The sequence below is a fragment of the Rhinolophus sinicus genome, chromosome 3 (assembly GCF_057876585.1).
Source record: "Rhinolophus sinicus isolate RSI-liver-muscle chromosome 3, RSI-T2T, whole genome shotgun sequence".
Lineage (NCBI taxonomy): Eukaryota > Metazoa > Chordata > Mammalia > Chiroptera > Rhinolophidae > Rhinolophus > Rhinolophus sinicus.
The window spans coordinates 151,529,151-151,555,409 of record NC_142503.1 but is presented as its reverse complement, the minus strand read 5'-3'; the positions used below and the strand labels follow the sequence as shown (position 1 = coordinate 151,555,409).

At 43.8% G+C, this 26,259-nt stretch overlaps 1 protein-coding gene across 1 annotated transcript in view; it reads left to right on the top strand.

The window, feature by feature from the left end:
* The window catches only part of MYO1E (myosin IE), a 190,527-nt gene that overhangs the window by 151,735 nt on the left and 12,533 nt on the right, over window positions 1-26,259 (top strand). The window contains exons 20-26 of the mRNA XM_019732308.3: window positions 2,148-2,262; window positions 2,478-2,647; window positions 4,104-4,249; window positions 11,405-11,551; window positions 13,064-13,221; window positions 15,231-15,323; window positions 17,762-17,963. Coding sequence (XP_019587867.1) covers window positions 2,148-2,262; window positions 2,478-2,647; window positions 4,104-4,249; window positions 11,405-11,551; window positions 13,064-13,221; window positions 15,231-15,323; window positions 17,762-17,963 — 1,031 coding nt within the window. The remainder of the gene's footprint in view (window positions 1-2,147; window positions 2,263-2,477; window positions 2,648-4,103; window positions 4,250-11,404; window positions 11,552-13,063; window positions 13,222-15,230; window positions 15,324-17,761; window positions 17,964-26,259) is intronic.

Sequence of the window (26,259 nt, the reverse complement as noted above, 5' to 3'; positions counted from 1 at the left end):
GATTTATCAGTACAATGCAGAACTCCTCTGTTGTTTCATACCCGCTTTTACTTTCTTGATTTGCTAAATTTTTGCATGTAGTTAAAGCAGCCTGAATATTTTGCATACTTTTTTTTTCCTGATTCATTTGAGCTTTGGGGTTTTAGTTCCAAAATGAAGATTTATTTTTGGTTTTTCTTTTCCTTATCTTCCTCCCATTGCTTTATTACTGTCACCTGACTCCTCTTCCATCTTTTTACACACACACACCATCACCGCTGCTCTCTCCTCTCCCCCATTGTTCATCCATTCACATTTAGCCCTGACATGGCAAATACTTTGACAAAAACTGTTTTTTAATAATCCACTTTGCAATTTTTGCTTTGACTTTTATAGTCAATGTGCTGAATATACAAAATAACCCATTTGTTCTAAGAACCCACATTAGACATCAGGCACCAAAGGGTTTGGTTTTGCTTATTTGTTCCATGTGTCCATGATATGGGGTTTTTGTTTTTGTTTTTTTCTCTCTTTCTTCTTTTCAACCTCCCTGATTTCCAAACCACATGGCTTTTGGAAAGAACCTAAAACCCAGCTCATCTTTGAAATAGTCTATAGGAAGTGGAGAATTGGTTGCCTCTTCATCCTTTCTGAGTCACAAGTGTATTTTCAATGGCACTCCCAAAATAGTTCTGGGAAAGAAGAAGAAATCAAGACTTACACAAGAAGCCCAACACAAGATAAGAAGCACCAGCGAATATTCTTACAATAGGCGACCGCAGGGCTCACATTTTAAACATTCTGTCCCGTTGTTAACCATGTATTCTGTTTTATTTTTAGAAATATGTTCTGCATGCCTGTTGTATATGGCACTGTAGGCAGCAGAATGAAGTGGCCCCTCGCATGGTATTTTGCTTTTGAGATGTTGTTTTTGCACAGCTGGGGCCGTGGAAGGGGAACTTGAGTGACAGGAAGGGTAGATGTGGCTCCTGAGTATAGACCCAGAAAAACAGACAACAAATCAAGTCCAGCTGCCTTCGAATCAAATTTGTTTGTTTACTTCTGGAACATTTTTGCAGTGATTGTTCATCATCTTTACTTTACGTTTTTATTGGTCTATTTTCTTTCCCTAGACTGTCATGGTAAACCACTTCCTAGGTGAATGAGAAAATTTCCTTCCCACCATTTTGCAAGTTGATCAAAAGCAGATTTACAGAGAAAGACCCATATGTCAAAGTGAAGAGGAACCTGGCAGCGCCTGAAGGACTTTGGTTCACTATGTAGCCCCACCCAATCTTCGTTCCAATTTTCTCATCTGTAAAATGGAAATAATAGAAATACGTGGCTCGCATAGCTGTTGAGGGGTCGAATGAAAACAATGCACATAAAGAGTCTAGAATGATTCCTGACCTGTAGTAGGCCCTGAGTCAGTACCTTACGGATAATTGCTATCATCTTCATTATTCCAGAGCTGCGTTGAGTAGGGTGCAACAATCAGTATTAATCGTTAAAATGGCCTGAGTCTCAAGACCTACCTGTGTCTAATATGGGCCGTAAAAACAAGTTTCAGCCCCTCTTGGTGAATTTGGGTCCTAACGAGCACATCTTAAGTCCCACTCCAATCACTCTGGTTATTATCTTCTGCCCCAGTGATTCCTTGGAGAATTCTGAGGCAGGAAGTCTATACTTTGATGGAACTGAAAGTAGGGCAACCCTCTTTCCACAGCAGCAAAAGCTGGAAAATTCTATTAAGAGACTATATGCAGCAGTAAACAACAGCCTCTACCAACTCTCTTGATCTAGCCACCTAATACTCTCTCTGGATCAAGGTGGGGAATAAGTGGATAAATGTTGAATCACTCATTTGATTCTCACAGAGATTATGAGTAAGGCAGGACACCAGTTATTAAGATCCAACTGAATGCACGCAGATCCAGCTATTTTCCATTATGTTTTTTGTTAAAAGAGAAAAATATGTAGATAAATAAGTTATAGTAATCATAACCAACATTCCCTACTAATCATTTTTTCACATTTGTTCGTGAGTCTGAGAAGCTGCTTCCCATGTACGGCCTTGACTGAAACTGAGTGTCCCTGAAATAACCAAAAATAAAAATGAGGCTCAGGTCTTATGAATTGGCTCACATTTGTCTGCTTTACATTCACAGCTATTTCTTCTAGAAGAAATGAGAGAGAGAAAGTATGATGGGTATGCTCGAGTGATACAGAAATCATGGAGGAAATTCGTGGCGCGAAAGAAATATGTCCAAATGAGGGAAGAAGGTATTTTAGTCATTTTGTTTCATGCACTTAACAAATCTCAAGAAAAATTTTGAGTCGATGAAAGTCACACGTTGAGTTTACTTTGCATATAATGTCGTGTGTTAAAAATCTTGCGTTCCTTTAGAGTTTTCTCTGTATATTTTCACAGTAAGTATTGTACTCCTTTTTCTGGGGGATTGATCCTTCTCCCTCCTCTGCCTTTGTGGGAATTGCAGCCTCAGACCTCCTGTTGAACAAGAAGGAGAGAAGGAGAAACAGCATTAACAGGAACTTCATTGGGGATTACATCGGGATGGAAGAGCACCCGGAACTCCAGCAGTTTGTGGGCAAGAGGGAGAAGATCGATTTTGCAGATACGGTGATCAAGTACGACAGGAGGTTCAAGGTACACGCTGACGACCCGCCTCTGAGGTCGTCATTCCTTAGCTTTAAAAAGAACTCATAAGTTGGCTTTTCTTATTACCAAAACAAAGCATGTTCATTATAGAAAAATTTAGAAAATACAGATAAGCCAAAAGAAAAATAGCCACCTACACCCAGAAACGATCAGTGTTAACATTTTGTGTGTATCTTTTAGAACTTTTTTATACAGAAATATATATTTATATTTCAGGTTTTCAAAAATCAGATCTATATTACATGCTGGTTTATGTCCTGGGTTTTTTGGTTTTTTGTTTTGTTTGTTTTTCCCTTAAAATGTGCCAGAGAGAACTTGCTGTGTTAATAGATGTATCAATATAAATTATTTGCTTAGCTACATAGTGTTTTATTCAACAGATGCGTCACTATATTTTTAACGAATTCCTCATTAATCCACTCTTAGTGGGCTTCTTTTTTTTTTACTATTATTATATTTTTACAAAGGATGCAGCAAGCATCCTTTTCACATATATCTTTGTGCACTTGTCTGATTATGCTCTTAGGATAAATTGGTAGGAATGGAATCACTGGGTCAAAAGATTCAGAATATCAGGCAATATTGCAAAGTGTTCTTATCCTTCTCTGAGTGAATGACTAAGCAAGGCTGTCACATGGCCACTGAAAGGACGGCCAATTTTTTTTTTTTCTTTTCTCTTTGACACTTTCTTTTGCCTGATAAAATCTTGGCCCTAAAAGTGAACTCTAAAGCCACAGTTGCTCATGGATCCACTAAGAGCTTTTTTTGTTTGTTTTTGGTCAGGCAAAAAGTGAAGTAAAATAACAGTATTAGCAAGAAGCATGACGTTGTTTTGCTGAAACCAAATAATTCCTTACAACCCAAATAGGGTGCCAGCTGCCCTGGTGGCAGATTTGAATGTAAACATGAGTCCTTAGGGCTCTCGGTGGTGTTTGGATATAAGGTGGCCAGTAACCCACATGTTCCAAAGTATGTTTATATTTGATTTTTAAGGATTATCATTGAAATGAAAATTTGTCAATTTAAAAAAGTAAACATTTCATGGACTCAAAAGATATATAAATGCAGACATTTGAAGAAGGGATCCCTGTTTGAGGAAATGTTCTGTAACAGATAATTGGTAGGGTCACCATATGTGTTGGTTTGCCCAGTTCTGTCCCCTTATACCTGTTGCCCTGGTACCTTAGGTGGATCCATATGAGTTTGCCATTTTTGTCAAAGAGAGTCAAATCTCATCAATTTCATATCTGTCAGACTAATAATTAATAACAGTATCGCCTTTTGCTCTCCAGGGACATGGCTAGATGCTAAATGGAATGGCCATCCGAAGGTAGTGAAAAATTTGCTACCCAAGACAGCTTCCCTTTATCTGTTAACAGATGCCTGTTGTGTGGATGTCACTTTGACATGTCTAACCACCTTCGTAAAATACCTCTCCTTCCAGGGTGTAAAGCGAGACTTGCTTCTTACTCCAAAATGCTTGTACTTGATTGGACGAGAAAAGGTCAAACAGGGCCCCGACAAAGGCCTTGTGAAGGAAGTGCTCAAGCGGAGAATCGAGATAGAGAGGATCTTGTCTGTGTCCCTCAGGTGAGTGGCAAGGGGTGGGAGCGGGTGTGCCCCATCTCCCCGCAGTGTTGCCATCTGCTATCCAAACGCAGCCTGGAGAAAGACCTGGTCAAGCTCCCCAATTGTCAAAGTCATGATGAAGAGAACTGAATTTCCTCTTCTTCCCTAAGAAGACCTGACCTTCATAGGTCTCAAGGATTCTGATATGCCAGGAATGAAATACCAAGAAAACGTTGCCTTCTGGTTAGCTCCTCTAATCAAGAGACACTCGGATCCTTTATTCCCATAAAATTTGAGAAATAAACCTAGTATATAAAACAGAGTGTAATTGCTCTTACTGCAGTGGAGCCATGAAGGAGGGACAGGCCCACCTCAGCCATGTGGCAGATCTAACCCATTTCACCAGCAAAGGCCCAAGCAGAGATGGCCATTAGGTCATCAATATTGCTTTTTAGTTCATTGTGACTTCTGATTGTTCTAGAAGTTTCTTTGTTCTCCTAAAGGTTTTTCTGTCTGTTTATACAAGGCGGGAGTACATATTTGTCTCCATAATCTGTAGCCCTGGAGTCATCGCCAAATACTTCCTTCAATTCCAAGTTCACAGGCACGGGCCCTGGCTCTTCCTGTCAGCACTCTGGCTTTCTTTTGGCAAAGAGGCTTCTGTGTGTGGGGGAGACTTCCCTAAATCCTCCCATGCTAAAACCTCCCAGACTAAGTTTCCTCTGATGAGAGGAAATCCTCCCAGGAAGGCTAAGAAAAGAGGAAGAGAGGCCTCTTTCAGCCCAGTAGCTTCCTCCTGGAGTTGCATCCCTGGGTCCTTCTGAAGTTACCGCTGCCTCTGCCAAGGCAACCTTCGGGCTGCTGTTGCATTCCAGTGATGTTCTGGTTGCTTGTGAACATGTCTTCCTGGAACTGGGACACCTCTAAACTCTTATTCCACACAGAAAACAAAACCACTGCCCCTAGGAAAGAGCAGGGGTTTTGTGTGCTCAGGCGTTTGACCTACCAGACTGGAAATTCTGGCTCCAGTGTGATAATCCAAAGCAGATTTCAACTTATATCCACTTGCCTGTGTCACTGTGGTTTATGAATCGGTCTGTTCCCAATTTTCCTGATAAAGGGCCAGGTGGTGCAGTGAGGTTAAGTGTTTAAAACATTTCAACTCAGGATGTGGTAAAACTTCTAAGCAGATGAGTCCCTCAGCAGCCTTTTGGCAGCCCCACCTCAGGTAGGTCTCAGAGCCATGAATTTCAAGGAAAAGCTCCAGACGCCGTCTGGTTTTCAGAAGGTCTTCCTGAGCATTCGGCTCACTGGCTGGGTCACAACTTGAGCTGGGCAGCCTGCTGGCCTCACTCTTCCTGGCTAGCTGGACATTGTGACTGCCCTTGGTGTTCTAAGGACCCCAACTGGAAGCGTCTCTTCTTCTGGCACGGAGACCAGCCATACCTGGGCTAAGCTAGGTTAGCTGAAATGGGCTGTGTATGCTTAATAGCAGCTGTGGCTCAAAGCCAGGAATCCCAGCTCTGAGTCCATGTGTTCATTACTCTTGAGAGTGATTATTATTCTTCCTATTATTGTTGCCCAAGTCTGTCTTCAACCTTCACACCACTCAAGGAGTACTTGATAAATTGTCGTATAAATAATCGTATCTACATTTATGTATCACACGCTTTGGCACTTAATATCTTGTTGATCAAGTCCTTGAGGCTTATCAGGTGTGGGATATTCACACTCCAACTTTTTCCTTGTTTTTTGGGGTGTGGGTTTGGGTGTCTCACAGCCTCTGAGGATACAATGTCTCATGATAAAATCACCTTCTTTTGATGCTTCTGCTTCAGTGTTCATAGTCTGGACATTTGCTTCCTAGTGGCCTTTCCTTATTAGAGGATGCAACCAATGAGGTACTGAGCCTGAAAGTTGTTCTGGCTCTTTTTTTTTTCCCCAGGGGAAAAAAAAAAAAAAGCCTGAGTCATTTTAACTTGTGATCTCTGCATGTTGCAGTCACTGAACCTCACTCTTACCAAGATTAGTATTGTTCCCTCATTTCCTTCATCTGTTGAGTTAAGCCAGTAATCTAAGCCAAGTGAGGAATACAACCAGATGGGTGATGGTGTGTATAGAGTCAAACCCAGAGTAGAGATTGTTTGTGGTACCAGATCACCAGATCACCAGAGAGAGAGAGAGAGAGAGAGAGAGAGAGAGAGAGAGAGAGAGAGAGAGAGAGAGAGGAAGAGAGAGAGAAAGATCTAAATATTGCAACAGTGGTATAGAGAGAGATTTTTACAGTTGACCTGATCTTCAGGGAAAAGTTATAACATGTTATGTGTGTATTGAAGTCTTTATGAGGCTTGCTTCTTGACTATTGGCTGGAATGACCACCTAATGGCTTCTTCTACTTAAGACTGTCAGTGTCCCACAAGTTTGATCTTTCAGCCCATCTCTTACTCTTATAACTACCGTCAAAGCAAAACGGGCTCACAGCTCCCTGTTGAAACAAACCAAACATACCCAAACAATTATGAGACAATTTGGGAAATGTGAACATGACTAAATACTTGATAGGAAGGATGTACTCTTCATTACTTTAGGTGTGATAATGGTATTATGGTTACTTTTATCTTTTAGAGATACGCACTGAAATATTTAAGGATAAAATAAAATACTATTTATGCTTTGCTCTAAAATAACCTAGTTTGTGTGTGGAAGTGGGAATGTAGATAAATATGATAGTGATTGATAGTTGTTGAAATCTAATATGTGGATGTTCATCCTGCCTGCCTATTTTTTTATATGTTTGAAATTTTCCATAATTAAACGTTTTTTCTAATCTTCCAGTAGACATCATATTTTTAGAAGTCTTTACCTTTCTAAGCATACTGAAATTTATCTAGTTGAATTATAATTGAAATTAAAAGAAATTTAACTTAGAGAAGAATAAAAAAACAGAATAGGCCCAATAGCTGAGAGAGAGAAATGAAGACTGCAGTTGTTGAAAGGGACTCCAGGATGATTTGAGCAGGATAATTCCTCATCTAAACAAAAGTTAGACAGAAATACTGAGGCCTGCGTTTCTGCCTTCTTTGGAGACTCCGTGAGAGTATCAGGAGATGACGCATCGATATATAGTTGAGACATCGTATTTCCGAGGCCTGGGGTATCTGCTGACAGAAGACCAAGCATCAGTTTTTGAAGGACCCTTCCAAAGCTGCTTTGTGTCCAAGTACTGACCTGCCCTCGCTCTTATTTGAAAATCTCAGTTTGCTGGGAGGGTGGCCACAAGGTGTAATAGCCTATGTTCTTTGCTTTCCCAGTTGTTAGGCGATGAGATTGGTACTGTAAAAATCTCCTATTTGGGGTTTTCTCCAATGAAGCTTCTAATAGTCCTTCTCATTCCAATAGCTGACCACCAGAGGCCTCAGACCAAGGGCTACGTGGCTGCCTGTCTGGGTCAGTACATTCTTCCAATCCTTGTGTGTAGTGGGTAAAGCAACCTGTAAGAGGGAGCTTTAGACAGAGGCCCCTGCTCCCCTGGTCACGACCTTCTTGCCTAGAGTATTTCATTGCCTAATTGCCTAAGCCTCTGGCGGTAACAACAGCCCGCCTCACACCTGCTTAGCCGACCTGAAGCGTTACTAAAATTGTGGCTTGCTGTGGCCTTAGAGCTTTGGGAACCTGGAAACTGTCACCATTTTTGAACTGACCACCTACCTTATGTTCAGCCTTGGGATTCAAAGGTGAATGAGACATAGTCACTGCCTCCAGGATCTTCTTCCCATTCTGGAATGGGGAGTAGACACCCGAGTCAATATGTACCACACAGGTTACCCAGGGTGCTCCTGGGATACCAAAGATTAAAGTGAGCCTTTGCACCTGGGGGTCAGGTGATGTCCCTCCTGGGAGGTCTGATACAACCTGTATCTGTACTTAAGAGAAATTAAGTATGAGCCCAAACTGGTGCCACCGGTTTCTCTGAGAGGTGGAATTCAAAATAAGGTTTATTTTCTGTTTTATTTACTTCTATACTTTCCAGTCCACTAAAAGGAGCATGTATTTCATAATCAGGAAAACTTTTCATAAAGGCTTACATAAAGGCAGGGCTGTCCTAGGAAATTGCCCTCTCAGCTTTAAAAAACAACAACAACAACTCCTTTAAGACCTTACTCACTGTTTTGTAACTAACATTTTTGTGAAGAAGATACGGGTTAAATGAGTAAAACAAGATTTTCTGGTGATGTCAGCAATACCACAATAAACCACAAAGATGAGGGGATAAAAAACAAGTAGAAAGCCAAAGCAGGGACTAGACTAGTAAGGGATCTTTCAACACACAGTGTTAACATCTGTAAGGAATTGCAGCTTGTGCATAGGAAAAAGACGGGGGCAAGGTCCAACGATAAGTCTGATTTCTTAGAATAAATAAATGTAGAAGCTTTGTTTCCAGATCGAGGAGCCTGGGCTGAGAGGGGAGTGAGCTGAAACTCTGGCCTGGATGGAGATGCTTTCCCTGACTCTCATGCCTGGATCATGGAAGGGAGGGGCTTTTGAATTTGATGGTTGAAGTCAAAGTGTCCAAATAATCTCTCCTCGTTTGCAGACTCATGCTGATAATTGACCTTGAAGTTCTGGCCTGCTTGCTTTTTTTCTTTATGGTAATGAAACTTGTAATAAATCTAAGCACATGATACTTCTCAAGGTTACTTGCGTTGGGCTCATTTAGCCCTGCTGAATAATCACTGTTCCACCCAAAGTACAGCCAGGCAAACAGACACGTCCAGACACGTCAAAGAGTGCTTTATGTCAAGCCATCCATATAAGAATGTCATTCCTCACCCCACACACCTGAAAATGGTGCTTCCTGTTTTACTCTTTCCCCATTGCATTCATTCCCTTTCTAATGCAGCAGTCTTCTTATTCCTGGGCTAGGATGCTTGGACTTAATTTTATTAATTCCAAATGACTTGGGAGAGCTGTTTTGAGCAGCTTTTATGTAAGTGCCTTTGGAGTTTTGAATTGCTGTAACTAACATGAATAAAACAATTCCAGAATTTTCCTAGAAATTAGAAAATGCTAATAGCTTTGTAGTCTCAACCCTCTGAAGTATATTACTCTCAAACTTTAAGAACAGATTCCAATTCCTAGTCTGGAAAGGTTGGTGAACAAGGAGGTATAGTGGGGATTGTGAGCTGTCCTGCAATACCCATTCTCTCCTTCACATGTTAATGGGTGGCAGCCTACCCAAAGACTACATTTCCCAGGCTTCCTTGCAACTAGGTGTCACTGTGTGACATAGTGCTGACCAGTGAGGTATGAGCGGAAGTGACTTGCACAACTTCCTGGTCATATCTGTAAAGGGAAGGAGTAGGAGTGGATGCCTGGCTGCTGGTCACTGTAAAACTATCATGGCGGCCATTAATGTTGCTTTTGCACATGCTGTTGAGTGACAGATAAAAACATTATGTTGTTTAAACCACCGATTGTCAGGGTCTTCATCACAACAGAAAAACCTATATCCCCACTATCACACAAGCGTGTGTAGGAAGCATGGTTGTGATGTAGGGATGTTTGAAAAGAAACTCTTGAGATAATAGTAATAACCATGTGCTCCATCCAACTGGCCATTATGTGTCCAAAAATGACTGTAAAGTATCCTGACATCACATCCAAGAACTGTTGAGCATACTCATCTTCAACAAACATGCTGTGAGGGGCCAGTTCCTTTCCCCTGGTGATGGTATTTTGCTGCTAGTTTATTTCATTCCTCCCCTGTGGTTTGTTTATGCTGCTATTCTGTGCCTTTAAATTCCAGCTGTGTTGTGGTCCTACCTTAGGCCTTTTTTCTCTTGTGGATTACCAAGCTCCTTTCCTATAGGAAGACTGAGGGGCTGAGGTTTCAGGGAGAGAGGCTGTGGCTACAGCTGCTGGCTCAGTCAGGTTCAGGTCCTTAGCTCCCTGAGTAGCCCAGAGACAGAAGGTTCCTGACAAGCCTGGGAGTGTTCACCAAGGCTCTCTCTGCCCAGGGAAAACCTCTGGCCCCACACGCGGACTGCCCATCCCAACCTTGTCATATTCATGGGACTGAACGGAGAGACCTCAGGAAATGCAGCTTAGATGGATCCAAATCTATAGGAAGAAGAATGCCCATCTCAGAGACTATCTGGCCTCACTACCTGGCTTTGTCAGATCACAGTAATTCTACTGGTGCAGCAGTACCAGGGGCCCCGAGAGCAGGGCACAGCTCCTGCGTGACACAGCTCAGCTCTGGTTACTAAAAGAACCATGTCGTTGGTATTTCCTGTACTTGGTGGGATTAAAATATAACTGTGGTCAACTCATCAAAGCAGGATTCACTTACTTCGGTTTTAATACCTGGGAAAACACTTATCTCTTATGAAATGTCATTCTTTAGAGGGTTGTCTTATATATTTGACAGTGGTGCTTGGAGGTAATTGTAAACTTGTATATTGTGAAGCCTTTGGGGTGATAGCGTCCTTCAACTGAGCTCTATACCTAACAGCTGGGGAATAAAGATTCTCAATTATATGTGTGTTATAGTTTCCACAAAGTCTAGCTGGGCCTGGAGATAGAAGTGTGTCTAATCACCACCACCTCCTCCCCCAACCGACCCTAAGCATTTTCCCCAGGACTGGATTTGCCTCAGCCTCTTCCTTCCATTCACCCCTCCAGACATGGGTTTCTCCACAGCCCTAGCCCTGACCAAACATGCAGTTCTCGCGAAGGTATGTTCTTTCCATGCCCCAAGAAATTCATTAGCTGGGATGTGATGATGTGCTTGCTTGCTGTTCGTACACTAAGCGAGTTTGGTCTGGTATATCTCTGTACTGCGGGGTGTTTGTACATTCAGCAGCACTAAGCATGCGTTATAAAGCAGAGCACCACATACCCAAGAGCTCCTAATAATGACTGCATATGAAGCCCAAGACGTCGGCTTCCCTTTTGATAACAGCTTAAAATTCTTCAGGTTAGGATTTATTATGACTGCTACAACCGTCTCATCAATTCTACTAACGTGGAACTCATGGAATCATTCATGTTTAGCCACATTCTAGAAAGACTGTAGAAGCCTCGTACTGACTTACAGGATTAAAAGAAAAATAAGTGGGAAAAAATGGAATAAACAAAAGTGCAACTTTTATTGTCTTTCTAATCTCGTTGCAGTACTATGCAAGATGACATTTTTATTCTTCATGAGCAAGAGTATGACAGTTTGCTTGAATCCGTCTTCAAAACTGAATTCTTGAGCCTCTTAGCAAAGCGTTATGAGGAAAAAACCCAGAAGCAACTACCTCTGAAATTTAGCAATACGTAAGTTGGGATTAGGGCCCAAACTTCGGAGTAGAACCAGAGGGCGGGTCTTGATCTCATCGCTGGGCTCCAGGCTGAGAGGAGGAGAGGCCGGCAGGGTGGGGGTGTGGGGTCTGATCGGCTCGCTTGACTTCAGCAAAGCCCAGCCCTGGGTGACTCAGCTTCTTCCACGGCGTCTCAGGGCTGCAGAAGACAGCCTGGTTGGTTGTCACAGGCTTTGAAAAGGTCACTTTTGCATTTCTGTGAAGTAATGACTTCAAATTGTATATTTTGTCATTTGGACAAAGGTCACCAAAGTCAGGCCAGGAAAGGCAGATTTTTGTATATCAGCAATAAAAGAGTGTTTTATTTAGCAGACCGAAGTAGAAGTAAGGCTAGAAGCTGAAGAAAGTGATTACAGTGGGAGCTTAAGTTCCCCAAATCAATGCATAATCAAACCTATCGGTGGGGCATTCGAGGACTTGGGGGCTGCAGATGGCCAATATCTCCTGTCTCCACTCACCTTCCTTTACTTTGGCAGCATGGTCTCCTGGACTACCTACTCGTATACTGTTGAGCTTCTAATTTCATATTTGCCGAGTAAGAGTTCCTTTTTTTCTGCTTAAATCTGTCTGTCACATGGAGATATCCTCCATCTCTTCTGGCTCACAAGAATGAGACCAAAGGAAAGCCTTAATTCCACGGTGAGGGAAACTTTCCATGGTTAATGCTGCTGTGGTTGCAGTGAAATAGATACTGGTAGCTCTATGCATTCATTCCAGTTTTTCAAAGAACAGTTTGGCCATCAGTACTGAGGCAATTATTTTTGTCTGGGAATTTATGATAAAGGAATAACTCAAAAAAAAAAAAAAAAGGAAAAATATGAAGAGCCAAGCCACTCGATAGAATAATAGGCAGCTACTTAAAATTATGATTTTTCTGATAACATGAGAAAGTATGTTAGAACAGCAGCATATGGAGCTACATTAAGTAGGCATCTAGGCAATGTGAAAAAATAAACACTGGCCTTGGAGTTGTGAGTAAACCTCCCTTCTATTTAGATTAAGTGTTGTCTCTTCTCTACCTGGGAAAGGGTGATGTTGGAGGAATAGAATTTAGTTAAGGAGGCATAGGCTAATGTGTCTGGCATCTCTGTCTTCCACAAATACTGACCCGGGGAATCTGAGAGAGACAACAGGACACATCACAGCAGATGTGGCCTGGAAATTGTCCCCTTCCTTCCGTCCCCCAGGCAGTCCCACCTGACTGCACCTGCAGAGTGACATGGGCACCTGTAATGGGGTACCTCCCTCATCAACTGGTTTCTCACGGTGTTGGGCCCCAGCCTGCCACCTTGCCAAACCCATGCTGTCAGCCCCATCCTCACGGCCCTGTGCTGGTTTCGTTTATCTGGTCTTGCCATGTTTTTATAGCACATTTGCCCAGCAGCAGCATTCCATCCTGGATTCTGTGAGCCCCTCTTCTCACAGCTTCATTCCAACTTGTTAATTCCAACAAATATGCTTGTCACAGGCTTGAACTCAAGTTGAAAAAGGAGAACTGGGGTCCCTGGAGCGCAGGGGGCTCTCGGCAGGTGCAGTTCCACCAAGGCTTCGGGGACCTGGCCATCCTCAAGCCCAGTAACAAAGTACTGCAGGTCAGCATCGGACCCGGGCTGCCTAAGAACTCCCGTAAGTGTTCTGTGGGCCCCACGGGCAGAACCACGCTGGGCTTCCGGGCCCGCCCTGCCTGGCTCTCCCTCACCCTGCTCTACTCCAGACTCACTTCTCACGAAATGCTCATAATATGTGCACAGGTCTGCGGGACAAAGAACCAGTACCTCTGCTGTTTCCTGTGGCTGGGGCTTTCTTCAGATTCAAACATGTTAGACGAATCCAACATCAAGGCAAAGGGGCAGGTTAAACCTTTCTGAATAGCTCAGTAATGTCTGGTGATCCTGGCATGACAGTATTAATTGTATTTAAAACAAATCAGTTGGTTGGCTTCAAGTTTTCCAGCCCTTTCCAGTCAGATGTTGTCAACAAAAACGTGTCCTTTCTGTCAATTTTAAAGAAATTGGCCGCATTTACCTGCTCCCTACATGGTTTCTCTATGTTACTGTGCAGCAGATCCAGTATCTCCCACCTTCACTGGAGAACGCATCCTTAGACCACACACGTGCCCTAACTCATACCCCACTCTAACGCCTTCACTGCCCTTTGATTCCTTTTCTATTTGTAAATGGCATTTGTAATTTATGTGTATAATGCAGCGTATAGAGTAATCATATATGCTACATATTTATATAAAATAGACGTCTTCATAAAATACAGTCTATATGTATGGTCGATGAAGAGTATGGCAGATGTAACATAGGGCTTTCTGTCTACAAAGGTACTCATTGGCAGGCAGTGTAAACCACTAATACAGTGCAGAGAAATACAGGGAAACAACCACTCAGAACATGTTGGTGTGTGTCTGTGTATCACTTGGTACTTGCAGAAAACAGACAGTACATTTAGGTGGGATTTTTGAAACGACTTTTAAATAAAAGGATTCTTTCCAGAGATGTGGGCAGGGATGAGGGAACAAAGTGGGGACCAGGGACAAAAAAGAGTAGGACACTGTCATTGCCCTGAGCCTGAAGGGGCAGAACGAGGACAGAGCTGAGCTGAAGGATGCAGGCAGGAAGCAGCAGAATAGACACCCCAAATTCTCTCCTGGGATTCCAGTCTGCCAGTGCCTGCCACTGGTCAGACCTAGCTGGGGTGCAGAGGCCTAGTGGCCCAAGTGAAGAGGTCCATTGGGCTTACTACACTCCAAGACACAGAGCATGGCAGAGGAAGGCTGCTGGTAATGAGCAGGACGTGTGTACGCAATGCTCAGTAGGCCCCAAAGTGGGTCATTGTCTCATTGTCTAATACAGCGACATTGGTCCAGGACACCGAGACCCAGTTCCTTTGCTTTGTGCTGTTCGTGCCTTGTCACTTCCTGCTCTTCTCCGTTCTTCAGCTCTTCTCTTTATAAGGAGTTCCCTCTGGACCCCTCTTCCAGCTGGTTTAATCCTACCCTCCTTCAGGTCCCATTTGAGAACTTGTTTACTGTTTTCTTTCCCAATACATACGTCTCGACCCAGACCTCACCAGTGGCTGTGCCATTTAGCACCAGCTTGTTTTCTAATCCTTCATGTCTGTGAAGGTACAAGGCTGCTTCTACCCTTTGTGGTCTCTGCATTTAATCGGAAGGCTGGAACACAAACACTTGCATGAAAGGCTTTTGACAGAAGCAGAGGTCCACGTAGTGCGGACGTGTACTTCCTGCGGGTGGCTGTGATATGCAGCCCCGGCGTGTTAGATTCTACGCTGTGTTCAAAACACGACTATGAAAGTGTCACGCCTGTCTCTTGTGAAAGTCTACAAAAACAGAAACGCCTTTCTAAGATTATTAATGCCTCTTTTTAAAGCCATTGTCTCTAACCTTTCAAAGCCATACCTTCAACACATCTTCCAGCCCCTCCCATCCAATAGCTACGGCAAATATTTCCCTCAAATATCCCTTCTCCACTGCAACTAGTCTCCTGCAGATCTGACTGACACCTGGATTCCAGCATCTCACAAGTTTTCCATAAGCAAAAAAGCCATCAGGAGCCATAAAACCAACCAGTAGTACTGATTGTAACTGTCATGCTTGTTTATTTCAGGTCCTACCAGAAGGAACACCACTCAAAACAGAGGTTATTCCAGTGGGACTCACAATGCCAACTACCCAATGAGAGCTGCCCCTCCCCCGCCAGGTAAGCCAAGCACGTGCCATAGACTGGCACCACTATCCTGGACTTATAACTTACAAAATATATTTGGGAAGAAACCCATTAACAAATAAATGCACACCTATTTGCCAACCAGGAGCCATTTCAGCGCCAGATGTACTCCCACCAACACAATGGCACTACTTGTGACTCTGAAATTCAGGGAAAGTATGAGCTAGTAAGACTGAACTGTGGCTGGATTTCATTACCTAGCAATATTTCTCCCTTAAGAAAGGCTTCCTCCCTCGGTAAGAGAAAAAGGGGTTCTTTGCCTTTAAAAACCTGAATGTTGTCAGCTTTTAAGTTATAGGATGATGTCTTTATAGAAATAGGAGTTTTCCAGGTATAATCCCACCACTGTTAGCCAGCTCGAGCCAAATACCATGATGATATTTTGCAGCTAGTTTACAGCTTAATGAATAAGCAGAAATTTTTTATTCTTCATCAGAAAGTAATAGCTGAAATAATTACAAAATTGATACAAAAAATGTTTAGATCTTATGTTTCATATTTCTTTTTATGATAAAAGTATAACGTGGTCAATAAAATCTAAACCCAAATAAATGTAAGACTTTGCCCTTAAAAATCTGTTTAGTGTTTGAAGAGCTCTCAACATTTATGAAATAGTTTTCCATCACTCACAAAATTCAGTTAGTAAAAAACTGCCCCCAGAAGGTTTGATGTTAATAAGTTTAGGATTCTAAGCCTAAGAGGATCATCTTAGGACCACACTTGACTCAGCTCATCCCGAGCAAGATGTAGCAGCGTCTGAGATAAGCAGTAAAAAGCATTTCTTTTGTCTTCTGTGCTGGAACCTGATAGTTGTATGCCAAGGTATGGACACCCATGCCAGTTCTCATCTCTTTTGGCATCCCCATCCTTCCTGGCCCAGCTGCCTTTATCCTTGAAGAAAATTCAAGCACAAAGTAACCTTAAGAGCACCGGATAATATCATGTTACCGTTATGTGCCAGCCCCCATGCAAACTCCTGGCCAGACCACCTGGAAAAGCTCATTTGCCTCAGTTAGGTTGGCCAAAGTCACCCCACACCAAATACCTGACCTTCAACATGGCTCCCAACCTCTCTATGTGACAGATTCTTCATAAATAAAATGAGGCAGTTGGACCCAAATCCCTTAGATCGGCACTTTTCACACTATCTGTGGTGAAGGACCTGGGTTATTGTCATTGTTTTTTCTTAATTTTCAATCCATCACAAACCATACTTTGGTCAGATAAAATAAAATTACTAGAAGAATGGAATTTTAAATGCATTCAAAGTATAAGCCAAAGTTTCTTATTAGATTCAACAGGTATGAAATATGTCTTTGAAACTGCTGTGAACATTTGTAAGTGCTTATTCTTAATTTCTGAACTTATGGCGAGTGAGTGGGTGAGGAACAGCATGGAGTGGCCCATCTCTGGACCCCCCTTTGAGCATCACAGCCCTAGAGCTCATCCCGCTCTGCATGCCCCTCTCCTGGCCTTGGCACACTTGGTAGCAATTGGGGTTTCACCAAGCTCCTTCTTTCTTTAATGAAGAAATTGACACTCTGAAAAGTAATAGACCTTGCTCACGGTCAATGTAGTTATCACAGGCAGAGACAAAACTGAGCCCCTCGTCCCTCTTATAAACTAAGGGCATCCCACTTGTACCAAAGAGTTCCTCTCGTAATTCAGTTGGAAGAGGTTTTATGGTGGTTTCACCAAAGTGCGCCTTGAGGAGTCGTCTTCTTCACTGCTGCCCTGATCTGTCACTGGGAGGAGACATAAGGGCTTCTTCATACATAGCATGGAATGATAATGCCCTTTCCAGCCACGGCCCATGGTTGGGAGCCCATAACCATCATCCATTACTTACCAGATGATGCGATTGTGACTAGGTCCGTTTTTTGGCTAAGAGAGCTTGCTCTATCTGGATTGATCAAACCAGTGGCCACATTTTCCTTGCGTGTGTAGAGTGTGCCCTCCACCTCTCACAACAGGTTCCTGCAGAGGGCACCTAAGACTGACCCTTTGAGAATGGGTGTCCAACTATTTCAACAGCTGCCTGCCAGCCCCCTGGAATCATAACCTCATAATTTTTCTTAGAACCAAGAATGTGCCAGCCAGCTAGTTTCAAGCTTATCTTTCCTTGACAGTGGGCTGTGAAAGCCTGAATATCTGATGATTCTACTGTCAAGTTCAACAAGTATGTGTGAGTGTCTGCCATGTTCTAGGCACTCACTGGGCAGTTTATGTGTATTAGCTCTGTTCCTCACAATCTATTAGCAATTATGCCCTCCATTTTTTCAGATGGGGAAACTGGGCCCTGGAGAAGTTAAGCAAGCTGCTCTTGGTTAATAGATGAAAGAAATTTGGAGAGCCTTTTAGCAAAGGATCACAAAATGTAAGCTTTGTTTCTCTTCTTTTCCTCTCTCTAGGATACCATCAGAATGGAGTCATCAAAAACCAGTTTGTGCCACATCCCCACGCTCCTGGAAACCAGAGGTCAAATCAGAAAAGCCTGTACACCTCCATGGCCCGCCCGCCCTTGCCACGACAACAGTCCACCGGCTCAGACCGAGTGTCACAGACGCCGGAGAGCTTGGATTTCCTCAAGGTCCCAGACCAGGGTGCTGCAGGGTAAGATTCCCACCACTCATGGGTGAAGCCAGTGGCCTCCATCTCCATCAGTCACACCAAGGTTCATGGATTTCCCTGGGCTGTCTATGCGTGATTCTGAAACCCAGGTTTCCACCCACATGTTGTAATCCAAGACCGAAGGCCAGAAGGCCCTTGGTTGGCATTTCTAAAAGTACAGTCAAGTTGATAGCACACAGCTTGTTCTCCAGAGAGGACTTATCTTCGGAGCTTCAGGAGAGAGGTCCCCTTTGGCACTGAGATTCGATTACTTGGTGACCTTTTTGCTCTTGGGCATGTTTGAGAAATAATGGCGTTTTTGAGTTATGTCTGTACCTGCAGTCACATGAATACAATAGCTCAAAGAGTCATTAGAAACACTGAGAATAACATCCCAGCATTCTATGAGATACAGACATTTGTTTATGAATATAAAACTTAAAGGCTTTAAACTGAGAGACTTTCTGCCTTTCTAGAACAGAAAATGAAGAGTAGTAAAAAGAAACCCGGGCTTTTTAGCTGGAGGAAGCGAGGATACTTGGAACTCTATAGATATTCAAAGAATTATCAGCGTGGAAGGGGGATTAGATGTGTCGTGTACAGTCACCAGGCATACAGCTGGGGCCACCGTCAAGACAAGTGAGTGAACTTTGCCAGGAGGTAGATTTTGTCACCAATAAACAAAACTTTCTAGGAGCCCAAAAATGAGCTGCCCTAGGATGCGAGGAGCACCTTGTCCCCAGGAAGTATACAGGCATGGGGTGCACGGAAATCACCAGGCAGGAATACTACAGTGAAATATCACAGTTGTTAAATGCTAGGGAAGGATGATAGCCCTATTTCAGCCTCTATTACTTGTCTAATATGAGACCTGCTGCTTGTCTTCTCTGAGCCTCATTTTCCTCATCTGTACACCGATGCAATACGACCGAACTTGCAGGCTTGTTGGGAGGACTAGAAATTACACATAAATATACCGTGGTACTGGGCATGTAGGAGGCCACTCAGCCAACTGCAGCTTGATGAAGAAGGTGGTGGTGATAGTGAGGAAGGTGGTGCTGAGACAACCAACTGAACTAGTGACCTTTCAGGAATCTCCCAACTCTGCACGATTCTCAGTGTTGGAGTAGTGCTTCCTGCTGAACCCGATAATGGGCCTGCTCCAGCCCACGCTTTGCTTCCTTCATGCCTTCCTCCATTTTCCATTTTCTCCATGTCTCTAGAATGATGAACTAGTTTTAGATGCGATCAGGAGACTTGTGTACAAAATAGAGCCGTGCTGGGGGAAAAACAACAGCTCCTTCCTCTCGGGGGCAGCCACCCGGTCACCTCCAGGCACCAAGATGAGACGTTTTTCCTTCTTTGTCATCTTTCTTCTAAAGACCACAAAGCGCTTGGGAACTTGACCACGTTCTCTCTTGGTGTTTCTTTTCCCCTGGCAAGTCTTAACTTTGTCTGGGCTACAGATATGGAAGCACCTTAGCTTCACACAGCTGGTCATCAGTGGAGTGGCTGCCACCCTTTATTAGATCTCTCTTGCTCTCTCCGCCACCCGCCCCCCACTCTTGTGTAAGTAGCTGTATCCCCAGTTCTAATGATCATGGTTTACCTGATTGGCTGGGTCTAAGCTAAAGCAACAGTTCTCAAAGTTGAATGTACACCAGAGTCCCCAGAGAACTTACTGGCCCACTCTCAGAGTTTGTGATTCAGTAGGTCTGGGGCGGGACCCAAGAATTTACATTTCTTACAAGTTCTCAGATGCTGCTGCTGATCCAGGGACCGCATTTTGAAAACCACTGCTCTACAGTCTCACGGATAAAGCCAAGGAAGGGTCTGTGTAAAAGTGAATTGAAAGGGTGATGTTAAAGCAATAGGATTTTTACTCCGTAACCCAGACCTACACTATTCAGATGGATGGACATCACTAAAATACTCAAACAACCCTTCCTGGGCCCGGTTGGATGTCCCAAAGTAGACAGGGGATTAAAATCAATCAACAAAATACACCAAATCTCTTAGCTCTGTTAGCTTCCTACTTGCTTTGGTTTTGGCAAGCAAAATCATCTTTCCAGCCTGCTTTGCGAGTTACAGACTTGCACACCAGCCAGCTGGGAGCATCTGTCAGCCAAAAGCAGGCAATTTAGGAACATTGTGTCTTAACCGAGGCTGCTCCCTTCCAGCCCTCAGCTCTGTAGTTCCCTATTTAAATCTTATCACACTCCTTGCCACCTCCAGGCCTAAAGATCAGGCATACATGATGCCATCTTGGCGATGGCTGTGAGGCTGGAAGCAGAGGGTACCTCCACAGCCGTCTCCCAGGCAGTACGGTTTTCCCCTCCATTGTGTGTAAAACTCATGATCTTATTACGCACGCGGAGGGCGGTAGCTACAAGTTCTCCGCCAGTCTCCTCATTGTACACTTAAAGTTATTGTGGTGCAAACATTCCTTAAGAAATTGTACTCTGGTCAAAGGGCCAAGCTTTTTCTTAGTATTTATATTCTAAAACACATAAAAATTAAAATGAAAACAATTTCTAATGTTGCCAGGGACCTTAGACGTGTATTTCAAAAGCCTCATGGTTACCTGCATTTAACAGCTCCTCTGTGCCAAGGAAACATGAGTTGCATTTTTCCACAGAAGGTTGTTGGAGCCAGCAGCCAGCTTTGGGATCCCAAGCTTGTACCTTTCCATAAACACGAAAAGTCCTATACATTATACATTCCAGTTCCAAACAGTGATCTTGAATTTGCCAATCCAGATAAACAAGATTGCCACAGTCTTTCTCTCTTTTGCCTTTCACACCCTGGGGTTCGTCTTTCCTTTCCCTTTCCCATCCCCGATGCACTTTTCTTTGTAGACATATTTATCATAAGCAGTCATTTCTTTTGGATCGTGCAATGTGGATAAAATCGAATGGTGTAATTAGCACCTCAAGTTAATTCAGGAAAATCTTTGTCAGTTTATTTTAGGTTCAGTCAAGTTTTTTTTGGAGAGAGCATGAAGTCCTCACTAAATTATTTGCCATCCCAACTGGATTCTTGACCCTTGCCTTGCCACGTGTGTGAAATGGTAGCTATTCTTGCTGTGGTCATCGTTACCGTCATCCAAGAAAACAGAGATGTAGAGGGATCATTATCTCGCATTCCCTTAGCATACCTTTCAAAAAGTCTGGTTCGGCTTAAAGATCTTTTGTGGTTCTCAGGGAAAGAGAACAGGTTAAGCAAGAATTAAATAAGCAGCTCATCGTTGGCCTTTGTTCTGACTTCATAGGAACATTTGATGTACCAACCAAGTGTGCTTTATATTTCCCCTCCTATCACCAAGACGCACATAATCTACCTCGACTTCATTGCTGCAAGTATTAAAACCCAGACTGGAAATGTCTTTTCTGTTGGCCTTTTCAATCCTGTGGTCTATTTCATGGGAGGACAACTTCAGGAAATTTCGAGATACTCCAGAGATTAATCGAACTAGAGTTTGGAGAGACAAGAAAAAATTGAAAGTGCTCAGTGGTAGGGCTTCTGGCCATGCCACAAAGGCGGGATCGATAGAAAAATGTAAATGCTGCCTGTGTGTCTCTTGTCAAGATTCTCCTAATGGAGTCATATTTTCAAGGGGCTTAAAATTTCCAACAAGTGTCCAATAGCAATATTTCTCAACCCCTAATCTGCAGGAGCAGGAGCCGTATCCTGGCCCAGGCAGACACGAAGCTTAGGAATTCCTGGCATCCAGTCCCACATTTCCAGTAATGTTTATAGATTCAACCTTTTGGAACAGAGCATATTTTAAAGAGCCAATGAAACAAAATGCCATTATTTTCCTTCTTAGAATTTCAAGGCATAAATTTCACATCTGCAGAACAAAGAAATGATATCTGAAAGCTTAATTCCAGCTGACCCTGGTACGGACCAGGTACGCCCGCTGCCCCAGAGGTGTGGGGGCTGCAGAGACGTTTACCAAAGGTGGCCTGACGTGTGCAGTAGCATACAGTTCCTGGTTGCAGAGACTGGGTGTGAGTCCCAGGCCATGTGTTTGTTCCTTCCTTGATTCGTTCATCGACTATTTACTGGGCCACACGCCTTCTCTGTGCCACATGCTGGCACAAGGGTCACTTCACTAATTACCAGCTGTGCTGCCTCACGTGTGTCGCTTCATCTTTCTACACCTTAGTGTCCTTACCTGTATAACAGGGCTAATAACTATAATTTTAAAGCCCACACCTCAGGATTTCTTGAAGTTTAAATAAGGGCTTTGTAAACTGTAAGGCACTGCAACTTGAAAGTTTACTTGTATTTGTTTTATTATTGTTATTCATGTGCTTTGGTCTTGCAGGGAAATATTAATGTTCTACCAGGATTGAAAAGTGGGTGTCCTGTGGCCCAGTGGCTTTCCTGTCATGCACTGCAATCTCTGACATGCATAGCTCTGGACTCCATGAGGGTCTAAGCTTGGGTATTGCTGGCTTTAACAGGGGGACAGGCAGCCTGTGGAAGCCAAGACAAGGGGACCAGTCAGGGAGACACCTTCCCCCACAGCACATACACTGTGTCACACACGTGTAAACGCTATGCTGCTCTCCGTGGGCACAGAGCAACAGCAGAACAGAGAGTTGTGTGGTAATACTGCAAGAGACATTAGCTGCTTTTGGACGATGTAAGTAAAGTCCCAAACTCCTTCTGCCGCTGTACTATTCTGGTCTTTGTCTAGTTAAACAGCCTTTGCTCCAGTCACCGGAACAACTCATCCCTTAGAAAGTAGCGGGCATTCCCAGGAGAGAGCGAACAAACAAACCCTCACTTTAGAGCGTTTCGTTGTCATTGATGTCATTTGGGGTTTTGTTTTCTTGTGGGCTCTTGGCATCTTGTGAGATGGGGCAGCTGTCCATGAGGGTCCAAATGTCGGCCGGCAGCTGGAGGTCTCAGGGCGAAGGTACCACTTGGTCTCCCCCGCCATGAAAACAGGATTTCTCCAGCAGTGCAGGTTTTCACAACGCAACACAGATGTAACGTGCTTCATCACTCAGGAAACTGTGGTATGGGCTATAATGTGTTTGCATTTGAGGTCTAATGCCCTACTCATAAAAAGACCTGCTGTAAAAGCAAATTACTGTAGCTCAGCTCCTTCGTGTAATTGTTTCCTTAATGGGGAATAGACACAATGAAGAGGTCAGTGTGTACAAATTACCCCGAAATCGTGGGTCAAGTAGTAATAGGAAAGCGACATTACATGGTGCCACAGTTCCATAGAATAAAACACTGGATTTGCTCAATGAGGTGGAGTTTTATAATTACATGCTAATATATATAAAGTGAATTTTTGTTATTGACATGACAACAGGAAAAATAATTGTGTTGTTGTGAGTCTGAAATTCTTGCTCCAACTCCCATTATCCCAATGAAATCATGGCTTTTATAACACAATTTTCAATCATGTCGGGTTTATTGGGAATGCAAATATACAATCCCAGAGGTACCAGAATTATCTAACTCCTGCATCTCCATTACAAAACAATCGAGGCTGTGTTGCTTTTTGTCACTTCTGGAGTTACCTCGAGGGTTGCGTGGGAACAGGGGCGTGCTGGTGAATGGCTGGCTCTCGGGGGTTAAAAAAGCCTGAGCTGTAGTACTTTCCAGTTTTTACTCTCACTACGGCTGATTTCGTGCTGCCGGCGTGACGACCACCGGTCTCAGAGTTACCAAGTCCTGCACAGCCAGCCACACACCGTTACGCAGGCTGCCACCCGACGTAAGCGACGGACATTAATAACTTCAAGAGCATCCATAGAAGTAAAATGTAGTAAAATAATTAGAGGTTGAGTTATGAGTAGTTATTGCCTTTGCTTTTAATATAATCAATAGTAAACATGTTTGATTTCATCTTTAACAATGACTGTTGAACAACTGACCAACAAAATTGCTGACAGCGTGACCTCTTGCTCATCACGTGCTGGACGGAGCCAGTTCCAGCTCCCTAGGTGCAAGGTTTTCTCCCTGGGTGCAAGTTGTTTGCTGTGTGAGAAAGACTGAATCCCTTCTTCACTGCATTGACCAGTTGGCTCGTGGCTATGGATGGAGGCCTCCGGGCACCTAAAAAGACCTTATTAATCACATCCTGGCAGCTTTGTAGAAAGCCGTTCTCTCTCCTCATTATTGATTACACAGGATCGCCACCTAGTGATGCAAAGGAGATTATCTGGGTTTAGGGCGAGCCCGTCTGACTTAGAGCCTGGAAAATGGCTGTTCTCGCCGACTGTTTTCTCTGGTGGTTTCCAGGTCCACGATATGGTGAAACATAGAAATAGTGATTACTTCCTGGGCATAGACTACCTGTGTTCTGTGGCACATCTGACAGTAGAGATTTTGTTGTGAGCACTCTGTAAAGCTCTCTTAGAATTAGAAAAAAGACCTGGGCCATCACCTGAATCCCCGTTTTTTAACAGATGAAGCCACTGATGCCTCAAGAGGTACATTGATGCCCCCACGTCATGTGCCAGCCGGTGGCAAAGCTGGGCCTCAAACCCAGTGCACTGACTCATAAGCCAGTGTCTCCTGCTGCAGACTGTCACTCCAGCAGAACGGTCAGATTGAGGCCACATAGAGTTCCTGGGCCTAGTGAGCACACACAGGTGAGGCCTTACCCCTGCGGAGCCTACTGTCCTAATAGGGAGTCAGCCAATAGTGACACAAGTCCCTGTACCATTACACTGATCCCCTGCTCCGAGCAGGCGTGGGCTACCAGAGAATGTGATTAACAGCACAGGTTGGAGGGTGGGGACAGGCCAGGGGAGCATTGCCAGACCGAGGGGCCAGAAAAGTCAGTGTGGCTGGAGCTCTGGGAACCTTATGCGTATGCCATCCTGCCATCCAATGATGAAACCAGCAGGAAATCCCAGGACCCTGCATTCGTCATTTCACAGGAGTTTTGTAAGGTTAAAATGAAGCAACCTCTGTGAAAATGCCTCGCACGTGCCTTGCCCAGAGCAGGCAGAGAACCAGGCGAGTTTACCTATATTTCATACAGGTACAGGCAGGGGTTCCCAGATGACATCCATGTGTGGACACTCGCAAGAAGAGTGGAGGCCTGCTCAGGTGTGAGCATGAGGCAGGAAGGACTGGCCAGTGAACAGGAGGGCTTTGCTGTAACTGGCTCTCTTTGGGAAGGTGCTGCCTTAACTGGAGCAGTTATACCGCATCCTGGTCACAGAGAACATTTAAACAGGAAAGAGCCAGACATGGTGATCTCAGGGTTGCTCACACATACCCTTTCCCAATGCAAAATGCAGAGCTGTTTCCGCCTCCACATCCATTTCCCATCAAAGACAGGCTGCCAGTCCACACTCATCCCCAGCAATAGCACCACCTCAAAGCTGACTGGACTCTCCTTCCTCCCAACTGTGGAGCGCTTCGAACCCCATTCAGGCAACTGATAAATGTCCAAGTGACTTTACATTGCCCGCATGGTACCCATTTTCCAGGTCCAGAGATAATCAAAGTGACTGTTGCCGGGGGTTTACCCAGGAACCCAAATTCCCCAGTAATCCCTGAGGTTTTCCTTTGATTGGTTTCACTTTGCCTTTCCTGAGGAAGTAGCCTCTGATGCCTTGGGATCGAAAACCACACAATGGCTGTGTTCACACAGATTTCTCAGCAGTCCTCCTCACGTCCATCCGCCCCTCTCTGCCCGGTTACCTGGACACCCAGTGGCTGCTTGCGTACAGCCTGGCCAAGGTCACTCGCTTTCAGCAATGTACTGCAAAGCCCCAATATTTACTTGTTGAGATTTTAAAAAATCAACTCTAAAGTACAATTCCACAGTTTTTGGTATAGTCGCAGAGTTGTGCAGCCATCCTCATAATCTAATTGTGGAACATTTTCATCATCCCAGAAAGAAGCCTTCCCATTGGCTGTCATCACTCCAACCCCCAACCCCAGCCCTAGGCAACCACACTAATTTACTTTCTATCAATATAGATTAGCCTTTTCTGGACATTTCATATAAACAGAATCATCCTTTTGTTAAATTTACTCCTAAGCATTATATTCTTTTTTATGTCTTGTAAATGGAATTGTTTTCTCAGTTTCGTTTTTGGATTGTTTATTGCTAATACATAGAGATAGAGCTGACTTTTACATATTGATCGTGTATTCTATAATCTTGCTGAACTTGTTTTTAATTCTAATAGTCTTTTAGTGTGTTCCTTAGGATTTTCTATGTGCAAATCATCTCCTCTACAAATAGAGGTATTTTCACTTCTTTTCCAATCTGTGTGTCTTTTATTCTTCTTGACTGATTGCTCTG